Source organism: Chaetodon auriga, chromosome 24 (assembly GCF_051107435.1).
Source record: "Chaetodon auriga isolate fChaAug3 chromosome 24, fChaAug3.hap1, whole genome shotgun sequence".
NCBI lineage: Eukaryota > Metazoa > Chordata > Actinopteri > Chaetodontiformes > Chaetodontidae > Chaetodon > Chaetodon auriga.
The window spans coordinates 15,418,163-15,434,031 of record NC_135097.1 but is presented as its reverse complement, the minus strand read 5'-3'; the positions used below and the strand labels follow the sequence as shown (position 1 = coordinate 15,434,031).

Genomic DNA, 15,869 nt, shown 5'->3' with positions numbered 1-15,869 from the left:
CATGCAAGGAGTGGCGAGTTTGTACAACAAACCCAAAGAGCTCTTAACCTGAGGACACTATATGAATGTGGAATTTAAGGTTAGTGACTCAAAGAAAGAAAAACTGTCCTAAACTCTTACCATTAAGCTGTTTTAGGTAACTCAAAGATGCAAGAAGCAGCTATTGGTGTCATCTGAGGTTTCATTTGGCACCACATGTTGGTGCAACAACCATTCTTTATACAGTACATTAACCACCTCCTGTCAAAAAAACTTTATCGTATCACATCAAGTGGTACGATCAACGTCCTGTAACTCTGTCTCTTTCCTCCAGGCCTCCTCCTCTGAGGTGATGGGTCGCTGGTTGGGGGTTTTATTGGCTGAGACTGGCTCCACCACTGACCCAGCCACCCTGCACTATGACTACATCGACGTCGAGACCACTGCCAATGTCATCCAGCTGGCCAAGCAGTCCTTCTGGTGAGGGACACACATTTTCTCTAGTGATGAAAATGGCTCATATGATGAACCTTAGTGAGCCTGATTTGCTTTTATACGCAGCATAATTTTCAATGCACTGCAACCAGCAGCTTGACATTTGTGCTGTTATTGATCCATGCACAGTGTATGTTATAGACTGGGTCTGTGTACGTGTATTCTTTTTAATGACTGTTGATCTTTTCTCCTCCCAGTTTCACCAGTAAGCGTGCTGTCTCTCCTAATCCATACCTGGACAACCCGGTCAATGGCTATGCCTGCCCCACCGGTATGGCTCTGCACTATGACGATGTGCCCATCAACGGAACGGTAAGGACTCACCTGCTCATGGGCGAAACACAAATATAAAGACTACCTCCTTCTGGGTTTACTTTCAGTCGGACTCGGTCAAGTGGTTGAAATCCTACATGTGAAAATCATATTTACATTGAACACTGTAAGAGACAAGTGCAATGTCAGCATGAGCCATAGAAATCACCATGGCCATATTTATGTGAAAATGGATTGGTTGAAATAAAGGTCTTATAAGGTCGTGTCGCCCACCCCTACAGTGATTCACTAGATGTTAGAATGCCACATGTAGCACCTCTATTGATGTAATATGTTGTAGTAACACTTGCTATGGCAGTGTAACCTCACTAAATGTATACAGCTATCATCTCTGCCGTCCTTTCTTCTTTTATCTTTCTTTCTTGTTATGTCTCTCCTCTCCTCTCCTCTCCTCTCCTGTCCGCTTGCTTGCATGCTTACCCGCTTTAACCCAAGGACCCAGAGGCGCTGTACTCCAGTCCGAGCACAGGGGTGCGCCAGCTGAAAGAGGAGCTGCACTATGAGAACACTGACCTCTATGAGAACATGCCCTCACCCAAGCTGGCCACTCGCTATCCTCCCAAGCCTTCCTCTTCTTCTACTTCCTCTTCCTCCACTTCTAACAGTCACTACAAAACCCCTGTTACTAAATTATCGTCTAAGTTCCTCACTGCTGATGCTAAAGCTAAAGACGCTGCTCAGGTGACTAACACTCTGCTCTTTAACCCTGTTTTCCTGCTCTTCCCTTGAACCTTCACACTGTTAGCTTTTACATGTCTGTAATTCTTTGGTTTGTTAGCAAACAGGCGCCTGTTTACACAACCAGCAGAGATGGAGTACCATTATCATCCAGTCATGCTTGTGTTTCTTGGAAAAATATTGGAATTTTGTCTGAAAAACCTTGATTAAATTATATTAATTTCCTGTTTGAAAATTCTTCCCTCTCTGTAAAATGTAAGATAATTGCTTTAGGGACCAGTGTGGAGGACTTACTGGCATCTAGCAGTGAGGTTGCAGATTGCAACTAAATGAATGCCCCACGCCTCACTGCTCCCTTTCCAAGAGTGTAGCAGAGTCTACAGTGGCCTCAAGACTCACAAACGGAGCACTCTAGTGTTTGGTTTGTCCTTTCTGGACTACCGTAGAAGCATGGTGGTGCAACATGGCGGACTCTGCAGAAGTACATTTAAAGTGCTCATTTTAATTCTTATTTTCAGGTGATAAACATGAATGAAAACTGGTCCTTTAAAGCTGCATTACTTTAGTTTTTTAGGCCACATGTGGCTAATACAATTAGCCACATGTGGCTAATTTTCGTGCATTTGGAGTGGTGTTATGGGTCCCCCTGAAGAATATAAGTCTAATTTTCACTCTTCTTAACCAACTCCTGATAGAAATATCTGGCTAAATGCTTCACTATGTTCATCAGCTAGTTGCCAACTTCATCTATCTGCCGTTCAGTGCTGGGAAGGAAGTGTACACAAGCTGTTTGCCAGAAAACATCTGCCTGCTGCAGCTGGAGTTTGCTGCAAAACAATGAGCTAAAAGGGGCTGAAAACCTCCATAGAGGTGAAGGGAACTGCATAGTTACTGATAATTCTCGGTGGGCTTGAGACGCCTATCACATTATAGTGACATTTAATCCATTGTTAACATGAAAAATATTGATTATTGCAGCTTTAATGTCAGTGAGTCTCATTTGCATCAGTGATTCTCATCAAAATGCTGCTGGGAAATGATTTTAAAACCCTGAATGTGATGGAGTTGTCCTAAATGATGAGTTCGCTTACTGTAACTACAATGCATCCCTTCACTAGAATAGCGAGTCTCCTGATTTGCATGCACTGTGAACAAGTGAAAGTGAGATGTGCTTGGCTGGAGGAAAGAGAAAATTCTGTTTATTATTCCCGAAGAAGCATGCTTTGACTCACCAGATAAGGTGTTGATGTTGGCCACCCACAAACCCACCTCTCTTTCCCATCAGCCTGTGAATCATGTCGTCCCGCTGGTGTGTTTTTTAGTAATTCAATTATCACCATGTCTGGGCCTGAAATCATTCCTGTGTCCAGTCTTTGGAAACACTCAACATGTGCTTCACCTCTAATTAGCTCTAGTCAAGCTTTTAAGAGTTGATACTGATCACCAATTTTAATATCAGTATCATCTGAAACAATTTAATCCTGGTCTTAAACACAAGCTCTTGCACAAGTGCATCTTATAGCCAATTTTTTTCTTTGTGTTGGGTGTGTAGTATAGGTGCAGTGTGAGTACAGAATATGAATAAAGTGGGTATAGGCTGTGTGTGTGTGGTTGTCCCACATTGTATTTCCTTCCTCTCCTTTACATTGAGCGTTAGCTGTGTGTGTAATTTATATTTTTACAGCCCTGCTCTAAGTGCCACCCTGCCTCCACAGCCACATAAGTCACCACATGGAGTTGTACGGAGCTCCGCCTCCTCTCCGCCGCCCCTTTGATGTGTGTGCTGTGTGTGGTGTGGCCAAGGGGTGTTAACATCGCCTCCAAGACCACAAAGTACTGCTCCACTATAAGATGGAGATTTTCATCCAGCGAGGTGTACAGCAGACTGTGGGCAGCACTGCCGGCCTGCAAGTCCGAGTTTGATACGAGGAGATTCATATCAAGTCATTCTTAGACTCCAGATTTCTGTTTTGTTTGGATAAGTTGGGTCAGAAGGATATTTAAGATTTTATAACTTTAAGACCAAAAGCATTTAGAAAAGTTTTTTAAGTTTCCTGCTATGACTGTGTCCTTGTTAGACAATTTATGCACCTGTTTTATTTTCTTAGCTCAGGCAGAGAAATAGGTATATAATCAATTGTTGAATATTAAAGAAAGATATTCATTGAGCCTGAGTATCAGGGTAGAAAAGTTGTTCATCATTAAACCATTGTTACTGTAGACGAGGTGGGCTAAATCTGCACTGGTCAATATCTTATGTGTCATGTAAAAGGTGTTGGTCGTAGTGATGAAACCGCACAGAATTATCACCAACTCTGTAGGGCTGCTGAGCTTCATAGCATCTCTCACCGCTTTGTTTTGGTTTTCCAGCGCCCAACATTTCTGTTTTGGTTCGCTCACCATGACAGAGCTGTGTCCTGCAAGCTCTGATTCTACCTGTTCAGCACAGAACCGAAGTTGGTGACTAGCTGGTGAACATCGTGGAACATTTAGCTGCTGAAAGCCAAATATATTAGATCACAGCGAAACGGATTTACATTCATCAGGTGGACACAAGCACAGTTCCAAGAGGATGCTAACGTTGCTCTCTGTCTGCTTGATGTGTAAATAGGCAATTGTTTGATAGTAAATTAACTATAACAACTTTTTAAACGGTGATATTTTGTCATTGTTGTGTTTTCAGCTTGTTCAGGTCAATTTTGGGGACAAATAGTTCACATATGATGCTCATATACGGCACAGTGTTAAGTACCTTGGTCTTTCTCCAATCAGCTGAAGGGAAAGAAGGGAACCACGACCAATGGGATGGCATCAAAACAGAAGGCAGAGCCAAAGAACCAATCCAAGAAGAATGGAGTCATTGGGACGAATGGGACAACTTCTCTGAAACGCAACACCTCCAGTAAGTAGCAGCAAAAAATATGTTTGCAAGGTTATGTTATTTTCATAGTAACGTGTTAATAACAGAAGAGCTTATGACACTCTGCTGTAAAACGGGGGTGTTGAAAGTCAACTTTTCTGTCATTTCTTGTTAAATCAAACACTGAAATATCATTAAAATAGTCATTTCTGAGGGTGGCCCACCTTTCCCAGTCAGCTCTTCTTCTGTGAGTGAGCAGTCAGACAATGTGTCTGGATCCACAGTCCCAGCCTCACCGCTGCTGATTGCTTTCTAGCTAAACATCGCTCCACAGAAATTTGGAAAAATGCAAGATGTCCAAATTACAGTTGGTTTAAGTGAGGGGGAGTAAATAACTCAAAAACCTGAAACCTATCTTACCCTCGAGAAGATCCGTGTGACGCAAGCTGGCCAGACTTGAACCTCCTGCCAACGTTGGGGTGAAGCTCAAACAGGCGCGATAGCAGAAGTGGAGCCCAGATCGCTGAGAGAGGGTGGAATGTGGTCGTGTTAATCCCTGTGGTTTAGAATAGTATTTTTTTTTAGCCTAATGTGCGAACGAGGAGGGTTGTCGTTCCTCCAAAATGTCGGAATGGAAAAAGCAAATATGTGTCGTGTTGGATTCGGAGTATGCCGCACAGTTCTCAGATTTCCAGCGTCCAATAGATATGTTGAATTTGAAAATGTCAGCGGCGGTTTGATTGAGCGACTCCTCATCAGCAAAGTTCACATGCACGCACACAGACACACAGATGCTGGATGTTCACCCTCAGTGTATTTTCCAGTAAGGGAAGGCATCGTCCTGGTGTAATTAATAACTGCTTAAGGCTGCGGCTGTGAGTTCAGTGGGTTTCTGGGCAGTTCATGTCTTACCAGCGCCCTGATAATAAAGGCTGTGCACTCCTTTTCCCACATGCATTGGTATGGGAATTTGTCCTTGGAAAATCTCTTATTTTCAGTTATTGTGGGCAATGCACCATGGACAGGGGTGTTGGGTATCTTCTATCCTTCTTCTGATGTCCAGAGCTCAGATCGTTAAGGTTTGGTGTGTCTAGTCACCAGTCAAATGATTGACAGGTTGTAAACAAGCTATTTGGAAAAGACAACAAAATAAAATATGTAACATTTCCATATTAAAATGTCTGACATTATATATTTTGTTGAGTACATTAGATCATCCCAAATGTATTCAACAGTATTCTAACCCAAGGAAGTATGTCATTTTACTCGAGGTAAGGGTGTGTTTCATTTGGTCGCCTGTCTGTCTGATAAAACTTGAATGCATTACCTCCGTAAACATTTCTGCGTGAGTCGCATCAGATATTCATCAGCAGTGGTGCTTGTTTAACTATGAAGACAACAAGTCCCATGATCCAACACTACTTCACAATGTCATCAAACCGGGTCTTTTGTTTTCAAGGTCTTGACTGAGAGACTGCTAGTGGTAGAAATTGCATACAGTTCGATTAGATTATTAACCAAAGTATTCATTTCAAACCTCCATCGCAGTTCATGGGAGACTGACCAGACAGTCCGTCTGACTGTTTGGTTTGACCTATCAGTCTTAACACAGTTTTGCTCTATCAGCTGCAGTCACTTTTGATTTTACCTCCAAAGCAAGTGCTTTTGAAATCAATCAAATCCAGATATTCTACCTACATGTAACTCTGTCTAAAACAATCTCGAACTGGCCATTGGAGTCCAGTGTTCCAAGCCTTGGACAGCATTTCCCACTTATTTTGAGGCCATCGTGCTGTACTCTTAGTCGAAATAGAAACAGGCAGACTCAGCCTTTCGTCACACTTGGACTTTTGTATCCAGCTTCTTCACACCCAGTCTTCATTTTGCAGATGCAGAGCAGTGTAAGTACGGCAAGAACCGCGTGGAGGCCGACGCCAAGCGGCTGCAGTCCAAGGAGGACGAGCTGATGAAGAAGAAGCAGGAGATCAGGAACCATCTGACCCAGCTGAAGAAGGAGAGGAGAGATCTGCGCACTGCTGTTGAGGCTGCTGCTGGTAAGAGAGAATGAGAAAGTCTTTGTTGAATGAGTGTTTGTCATCAAAAGAGTTCTGTCTGGAATTCAGCGTCCTACCAGGTAGAAGTTTATTGACGATAAACAAAGATAAACCTTCACAGAGAGATCCCCCTCTCTTCCTCCGCTAGGCAAACGTTCGCACGCATCGCTGTCAGAGCGACTGAAGAAGGTGGAGGAGGACTGCAAACAGAGGGAGGAGGAGCGTGTGAACCTGGAACTGGAGCTGACAGAGGTGAAGGAGAGCCTGAAGAAAGCGCTGAGCGGCGGAGTCACCCTGGGCCTCACCATCGAACCAAAAGCTGGCTCCTCTGGGCTCCAGGTCAGAGCATCTTGTGGTTGATTTGCGGTGCTTTTATCCGTCAACAGTACTACAGAAATCTAATGTTGCCGGCTTGAAATTGCAAACAGGCGTCAGCTAACTGCCTGCCACCATCAACCGCCTAATTCTTGTCCTTGTCTGTGTGTGTAGTCGCCGGCGATGTTGCGACGGACCCAGGAGTCTTCTCCCTTCTCCAGCTGCGACACCAGCGACACAGAGTCCTGCTCCCTGCCGGTCAACAGCGCCTCACTGCTCCGCCGGCACCAGGGTGGCCAGAAGCCCTCACCAGTTCGGGGACACGTCCTCAGGAAGGCCAAGGTCAGAGCTCACAAAGCATTCTGGGACTAGAGCACTGTGTAATAGTTTGCTGTTACATTGGCAGTGACATCTGTATGAGGTGTGGCTATTACATCTACTACACCAGTGCAGTGGTATTGTATGTAGCATAGGTGTGGACTGGAGTCACATCAGACTAAAGTCATGACTCACCTGACGTCAGACTTGACAAAATCCAAAAAAAAAAAAAAGACTCAACCACCAATGCCTCGTGGCTTCACTTTGACTTTGGACAATGGTTTAATTTGGTGTGACTTGATATCATCCCGAAGCCCAAAGAATAAAAATGATGATGATGATTTATCATGCGGCTCTTTAATTTCGTACTACTTTGCTTAATAAGAATGACTTGCAAATACATGCAAAATGTATCGATGCGTGCAAACAAACGTGTGTCTCTGTGTTTGTTTTCCAGGAATGGGAGCAGAAGAGCGGCACATAAACCATCCAACCCATCGCATCGGTCACTCACTTCTTTTTTTCTTTTTAAGAAATTGTGTATATATTTATTTAAAACTGTTCAAACAGTCACAGACAGCAAAGGAAAGGACACAAGCATAGCATTCCCATGAACCAAAGCACGTTGCTGGTTTCAGTATATCGTCGGTACCGCGACATGCGGACACAGCAACCTTTTTAAACTTTTTTACTGTCGAGCATGCTCAGTATACTAAGTTGTTTAACTTGTGTTGTCCGCTGTACTCTTTTCAAGCAACCACCTTTTTTTCTCTCTCTTCATTCAAATCTGTGCCAGCGGATTGACAGTTTGGGTTCAAAAAGGTTAAAGGTCAAAACCAAGTATTTATTTGTAAATGTTTAAAGGATATACTAGCTTCCCTTCGTTTATTTATGTTGATATATTTAAAGTTTCTTTGTAGAAGTTGTGGCGCTCCACAGAATCCCTTTCCCTCCACCGTTAATGGTTCTCATTCATGGGTGTCAGCATCAGCCAGCAAAGCATCTTTAATCAGAACACACACCATCTGAGTGACAATGCAGCTCCGCTCAAAGGGGTATTTCCAGAAGTGGAGTCATTCCAACTGAACTCTAAGAAGCACAATAAATTAAAGAGAGGTTGAGACACTTTGACATGTTCAGCTGGAGAAGAGTTATTTATGCAAAGCAGTGTAGTTGCAGAAAATGAACCCTTTTGGTTCAGAAATTCAATATCCGAGTTCGACAAATATTTAAACTTTCGGCTTTGGAGGAGATGCATTTTCCTATTTTTGGGAGGAGGTGCTAACTGATCCCACGGACTTCTGTGAATTGAAGACGGCTGTTCAACGTACCTTCAAACTTCACATACAAGTAAGGCATCTGCGAGTTTGTCAGGTCGTGAATAAAGCCAAAAAAGAACTCAAATACTGAACCATTCCTTTTACTGTTGTGGCAAGTCACGTGGCGCCCACTGGCCCCTTTTTCAGTAATTACAAAAGAAACAGATGTAAGCTGATTTATACATTTTTATATCAAAAACACTTTGAAATGAGTCTTTGTATAATAAGAATTTTAGCCATTGGATCCAGTAACATATAAACAGCCTCAATTGTCATATCAATGAATTATTTATGCTTTATAGCCCCAAAACTACAGAAGTGTGTGTCACTGTCAGATGACGCTGTCACCATGTCCATAAAGAAATAACAGAGGTTTCATCCAATTTCATCTAATTATTGACATATCGTACTGTTTCTGACGGGATAGTGTATTTAATTAGAAGGAAACAGTCCCAAATAAAAGAATTATCTGCATGACTAGAGACCGTTTGGGGTAAATAAGAAAATTAAGAAAACATTTACTTGTCGATTTACTTACTGCTAATGGAATAATTGTGCTTCTTTAAATAGTTCCGTAGTGCGATGATGGATGGCTGTCATCAGGCTCTAAAGGGACTGTAACTGGGTGCGTTTTAGCTGTAGGAAAGCCGGGCAGGTCAGGCTGAGGTGTGGTCGCCCTTAGATTTGGCGCTCTTGGTTGGAAAACTCAGAAACCTCAACCGACATGGCTGACGTTAGTTCCTCATCCAAGAGCCTCAGTCCAGATCCTCTAATCACGCCACTGGTTTACTGTAGCCATGTGATCTGACTGTGTGTGTGCGTGCGTGTGCGTGGATGTGTGTGTGTGCACACTCAAAAGTCTCCAAGGCACATTCCAAACCCATCAACAATACACTGACTGAAATAGAGGCACTTGCTGTAAACCAATTGACTGTTCTGCTAAATCAAAGGCTGTGACCTTGATTTTCAGACTGCTTCACACACACACACACATATGCACACACATCAATGTCACATTTTTATGGGGTTTATTTAATGGTTTTATGTTCCACTGCTTATGCTTTGCTGCCATGTTGATACTGCTAAGTAGGTACTTTACTGGGATTGTTGACAGAAGTTGTGTTAGCATGCACTGCAGCTAGAGTTTGGAAATCAATGCTACATACATCAGTTGGGCACCAAATGCTCCTCAATCTTGTAACTATCCTCTGTCCCTCTCCTGCTTTCTAATGGACACCCCACCAGTCTGCAAGCCAGAGCGTAGTCACCGTGTTAGCATGAAGACAGGGTGCACGGGGAGTTTTATCTGCAAGTATTTAGATCGTTTTGATTCCCTGTGGGCTCAGCGTGGCTTGTAACTGAACAAGATGTGTGATGTGAGTAAATGTGAACCTGCTGTACATAGCTTGACTCTGTGGGATGGGGTGGGAGGAGTACAGACTCATACATCAGTGTTTGTTTTTGCACCTTAAACATTTTCTACTCTGTTGTATTCTCAGACAGTCTCCGCCTTGGTGACAGATACGCTGTACATAAATTAATAAACCTCCTGACAAACTGCTGGCATTGACTTTGTGGTTTATTGGTGGGGTTGCTTCTATGACTAATAAAACTGAGTGTATCACACATGGACCCCAATTTCACAGAGTATATGACATAATACATTTAAAGACACATGCAGTTTATTATCTGCCTTAAAAGTAGGTCGTGACGCTGAGGGACTCCTCTGTGGATCTGAATGACTCTGCTGTGAAAGCAGACGTCCTGAAAATGGTGAGGCTGCAAAATTCATCCTGAGACACTGACCCATTCATGCAAAGCACCCAGAAAGAAGTTAGCATTTCTTTCCTTATTTGTCCTGCTCTGCGTTTTGCCACTACAGAGCATCTAAAAACCACATTCCTGCACCTGCAGAAGCCTCAGAGTAGAATGCAAAGCAGCCACAACAATAGATACAGAAGAGTCACTGTCATGATACAAGGGTCACTAAATAATGATGCAAAAGTGTGTCTGGTGTTCACAAAACAGCTGCTTTGTAACCTAAAGATATTTGTGTCAAGACCTCCAAAAGTGTCCAAAAAAGATGAAAGTCTCCATGAAGAATGTTGATTCTCTATGGGCTGATGCAGGATGTGTTCACTGATTCTAATCGGGATCCTTCAACGACAACTTGCGTTATGAGCCAACATGTGATTGACCATGCCCTCAAAAACATGAAATATCAGATATTGGTTAATGCCCCAGGACAAGTGCATCAAAATTCTGTTCACCGGCTTTAGAAATTAACTTTTTTGGCATTTGTGGCTGCCTCTGTAGGCCTGGCTCAAAATGCTTTGGTAGGCCTATTTCCAAACAATAAGTCAGTATGATTGGAAAAATGGTCAGTGAGTTATGGTTTCCTTCTAAGCACTGAACTTTCCTAAGTTTTTCAATTGATGGCAGTCTTGAGGTCTGGTGCTCCAATCCTGCAGGCCTGATGCCAGCCTCCAGTCTTCCTGCCCTCTTGCCAGCTTCCTGCTTAGATTTCCTGCCACTGGTTTTTGGTCCTGACCTCCAGTCACGTCGCCGGCTTCCAGAGGGGTTCCGCCTTCACTGCTGACCTCCTGCCCAACCTTCAGAGGGGTTCTGCTGTGTCCACCAGCCTCCAGGCCGACTTCCAGAGGGATTCCGCCTTCACTGCCAGCTTCCTGCCTGTCCTCCAGAGCAGTTCTGCTTATGCCACCAGCCTCTTGCCTGCCTTCGAGAGGGGTCTGCCCAGTAGAAGTAGTTCAGGTTCTAGGCCACTTGCCCCTGAAACTAAAACAGCAACATGGTGGCAGTTGCACCATCAAAATAGACAGCACTACACATCAAACAAGCAAGCCGACAACAGCCTGCAGTTCAGGGAACATTTTTTTTCCCAACTCTCTCATGTATCTATTAATCCATACTGGCATACAGATTTTTTTTTGGGTGGGCCAAATTCCTGGATGGGGGGCCTGGGCCCCCAGCTGTGATGGAGAAAATGGAGAGAAAGCAGGGCAAATTGAAATATGACTATAGAAGTAAACTTTTTTTGTTTTTTAAGAAAACAACATGAGAAATAGTTGAACTCAGTTTTTATCTTTACTTTCATCTGATGCATCTATATGTTGGAATTGGTGAGAAACAGGTTTCCACTGAAGACATAGTCCCAATGAAAACTGTCAATTCTTCAATGCCATGAGCATCAAAATTCTAAATGCATATCCACCTCCACTGTATCGAGGTGGAAAATCATTGGCTTTTACATTTTGCATACAGACAATGCTTTTTGCATAAAGAATGCAAAAGAGGAGAGAACAGCAAATATAGAGGACATTTTTGCTCGATGTGCTTTACATGGACACAGTGCACAGAGCAGCAGCATGATAGTGAGGATCTTGCTGGGGGTCTTCTATCTGTCAGGTCAGTGAAATCTTTGATAATGTCTGACAGTGTTTATCATTGTGCTATACTGAAGAAAAATTTGTTTGATTCACCTTCCATTTCAAAAAATGCTGTTGTCCTCAGGGTGGCACATCTTCTCCACATGCCCCCTCCGCCAGTACCACTATGTTGCTGGTCCTATGAATTGGCCTGAAGCTCTGACCTACTGTAGAGAGAAATACACAGACCTGGCCACCATTGAAAACCAAGACGAAATGAACCAACTTATCAACACAGTTTCATCATTTGAGGACCACTCTGAGGTCTGGATTGGCCTGTACAGTAATCTACACTGGAGGTGGTCAGACGGCTACAGAGGGAGTGGAGCTGAATATAGGAACTGGGGAGATTCGGAACCAAACTTTAACCCTGCATCCAAATCAAACTGCATTTTGCTTGGCTAGTCATGGGTGAATTACAGTTGCTCGTTGAATTTTCCATTCATCTGTAATAATGGTAAATACTCAGCAAATCATTATTTTTCTCTGATTATGATTATTTTGAAATTGAGTATGTCAACTTTGATATTCGTTTCTTTTTTGGTTTTTCATAAACTGCAGGAACGCAGCAGGATCCTGAATTTGTTTTAGAGAGTAAAAAAATGAATTGGTCCAGTGCTCAGAAGTATTGCAGGGAGAAATTCAGAGACCTGGCCACCGTGAGGAATGACACTGAGAACCAGAAGATCCAGATGATGTCAGGCAATGGAACCCAGTCATGGATTGGCTTGTACAGAGACACTAATAGTTATTGGTCTGATTGGAGTGGCTCCTCCTTCAGATACTGGGAAGGAACCTCAATCCCAGTCTCAGTTAATGCCGTTTGTGGTCTTGCAGCTATGAAGAATTCAGGAAAATGGAGGTTTTCGCTCTGTGACGATAAATTACCATTTGTCTGCTACAGTGTCCCTGGTGAGTAGTTTACTGTCCTTCAGTGGAACAGAGAGAGAAACCCTGATCACATTAGATAACAGTTATCGTCTACAACAGTGGTTTCCAACCTGAGGTCCGTGCCCCCCACAGGGGGGCGCCAGAGGTCAGAGAGGTGCAGACTTTTGTTTGCACTGAGGTTGTGAGGTTACCAAAATTATATTTGTCCACATTAAATGTATAAAATCCCAATAAAACACCCAATAGGATAATCAAAACTCTGTTTAATCCAAATTAAAACATATTTTTGGTCCACATTTAAATTCATTAAGCTACTTATTACCTCTGACCTTTTATTTTTGCAAAGAAAAGTTTGTAATTAATCACTTTATTCTTTTAGTGCATGCATACAGGTAGGAGTTGGGGTTGGGTGGCCTGGCCTGTCTTGGACACAGGCAAGGGGGGCTTCAAGGAAAAAAGGTTGGGGTCTACAATATTGATATTTGGTTGTTTAAAAAAAAAAAAAAAAAATAAATTAGCCAGTTGTCAATTTTTTAAAACACGATCAAACAACTAATATTACTAATATTTGTAAGTACATCTACCCAAGTGCTGTCCTTGAGTACAATTTAGAGGTATTTGTTCAGAGGCTCCACCCATTAATGCGTCAATAGTTATGATGTGATAATATAATAAACATTCTGAAATGGGCCACCTCTGCATAATGAGTACTTTGATGTCTGGTCCTTTTTTTAAAAAATTAATTTACTCAAATACAAGATCTGAGTTCTTCTTTCACAACTGGAAACAGGTATCACAGAACTAATACCACAGCAAACTCATGTCTGGTTTCTCTCTTCATTCCACTCTACACACCAGTGATGAGGAAGGTAGTGAAGCTGAAGATGAAGCTGAGGGACTCCTCTGTGGATCTAAATGACTCTGCTGTGAAAGCAGACATCCTGAAAAAGGTGAACCTGCAAAATCCACCCTGGGACACTGACCCATTCATGCACCCAGGGCAGATGGCAAGCACCCAGAAAGAAGCTTATATTTCTTTGCTTATTTGTCCTGCTCTGCGTCTGCCACTACAGAGCATCTAAAAACCATGTGGTAGGTGCTTTACTGTAAAAACCACATTCCTGCAGCTGCAGAAGCTTCAACAGAGTAGAATGCAAAGCAGCAACAACAATAGATACAGAAGAGTCACTGTCATGATACAGAGGTCACTAAATAATGAGGCAAAAGTTTGTCTGGTGTTCACAAAACAGGAAATGTTTAAAATGTAAATGTTTATTTCAACATTTCCATGAAGTCATCCATTAACTGCTTCTTGCATAAAGAGTGCAGCAGACCTGTGACCTTTGTCACCAACAGATGAGGAGCTGGTGTTGACTTTGCTTCGATTTGCCTAGTGGTACCAATGATATCAGCGGTGTCTTGTTTTAGTACCACACTTTGACCTGCACAGGCCACTGAGCAGCATGATGATCGACAGGATCTTACTGGCGATCTTGTATCTCTCAGGTCAGTGAATTATTTGATACTGTTGATGCCTGACTGCTTATTAATGTATAATACACTAATACTGAAATAATTAACAAGTCACAGGTGTCCTCAAATTCAGTGGTTAGGGAACCTTGGTGCAGACTTTTTGTGAAAAATGAAATATGCCAGCGCTCCTATCAGCAATCCTTTATTGTAAAATCAATAATTAGCTCCTTAGTTTTGTTGACATTGAGGGGTGGGCTGTCCTCTGTGCACCACCCTGCAACATTGCTGATTTCCTTGCGACATGAATTGTCATGGTTGTTTGTAATCCGGCCAATGATGGCAAATGTCACAACAGAGCTCTCTCCATACTGGGGTTGCAGTCATGAGTCTACATTGTGAATGGGGGAGGGGGGTCCAGAGTCAAGGGGAGCTCCGGTGCTGGGTGGTAGGTTGTGACCGCCGATCCAAACTGTCAGTGGTCTCTTCTGCAAGGTGCTAAGTTTGCCAGTTTCATCGGGGTGATTGTGTTTGATTGGGTGATTGGAATTCCACTGAAAGCTGACCTGAAATCAGCAAACAGCATTCTGATGTAGGTGTTGTTACTTTCAAGATCTGTAAAGACTGAGTGAAGGGCAGTGGAGATGGCACCTTTAGTGGATCTGTTGGCTCCGAATGCAAACTCTTGAGGGCCCAGGCTGGTGGGGATGTTGTCCTTGATGTGCTGGAGAACCCAGTTATTTAAAGCACTTCATCAGAATGGGCGTGGGTGCCACAGGGTGGTAGTCGGACTTTTTAGGTATAGGGACGGTTGAGGTGGTATTCAAGCAGGTGGGAACACTCTATGTGACAGTGATAATCTGAAAAATGTCAGTTATGATATGGACTAGCTGGTTGACTCATGTTCTTAGTATCGTAGTAGTCTGTAACCTTTCTATGTGAAGATGGTCCAGGGTATTGTTTGGACATGCTGGTGTCAGCTACAATAAAAATGCAGTCCAGTTTTTTGTCATGTCACAGCTGATAACCTAATGAATTTGCATCTGGAGGAATAATAAAAACTTGCATTCCGTGGGTCCACAGCTCAAGAGCAAAAGTTTTGTTCCCGGACGTAGTGATGAAGCCAGGTCTCTGTTGCGGGTACAACAGTCTCTGGTTTCCTGTTGCTGGGTTAGCCAGAGTCATATTGCATGATTTTATTTTCTTGTGACCAGAAATTAGCCAGAAGGCGAGTAGTAATTCTCTCCATTTCACTTTACAATTAGTCATTTTGCAGATGCTTGTATCCAAAGCAACGTACATATGAATTCACACACCAATGGTGCAGCATCAGGGGCAGTTTAGGGGTTCCGTATCTTGCCCAAGGATACTTCGTCATGTGGACTGCAGAGGCGAGGGATCGAACCACTGAACTCCTAATGACCGCTCTATCTCCTGAGCTACAGACTTCTCTGTCTCATACACTCTTGAGCACAAACCTGCAAATACATGCAAATTTTTTTATCTATTATCCGACAGTACTTTGCATCATAGAGTGCTTTAAACCCAGTATTTCCACAGTGTAGTTCATAGAGAGCAGATGGAAACAGTGCACCCATGTTTGAAGTGCTGCTGTAAAGCAGAGACAGACGGGCCGAGGGAGACATAGAAAGATAAAGGAGAGCTATCTGCATCTTAACTCCAACACTGCGTAGAGTGTCAGTGCTTTAAA

The 15,869-nt window shown here is 43.0% G+C and overlaps 1 protein-coding gene across 2 annotated transcripts in view; it reads left to right on the top strand.

Annotated features, from left to right (window-relative positions):
- The window catches only part of afap1 (actin filament associated protein 1), a 50,007-nt gene extending 40,096 nt beyond the window's left edge, over window positions 1–9,911 (top strand). Inside the window, exons 11-18 of one of the 2 annotated variants that reach the window (XM_076725306.1) lie at window positions 314–459; window positions 672–786; window positions 1,243–1,488; window positions 4,258–4,387; window positions 6,235–6,399; window positions 6,548–6,738; window positions 6,889–7,056; window positions 7,490–9,911. In XM_076725306.1, the coding sequence (XP_076581421.1) occupies window positions 314–459; window positions 672–786; window positions 1,243–1,488; window positions 4,258–4,387; window positions 6,235–6,399; window positions 6,548–6,738; window positions 6,889–7,056; window positions 7,490–7,516 (1,188 nt within the window). In that variant the 3' untranslated portion in view covers window positions 7,517–9,911. The remainder of the gene's footprint in view (window positions 1–313; window positions 460–671; window positions 787–1,242; window positions 1,489–4,257; window positions 4,388–6,234; window positions 6,400–6,547; window positions 6,739–6,888; window positions 7,057–7,489) is intronic. The other variant, XM_076725307.1, reaches the window with a different exon arrangement.
- Window positions 9,912–15,869: the final 5,958 nt, after the last annotated feature.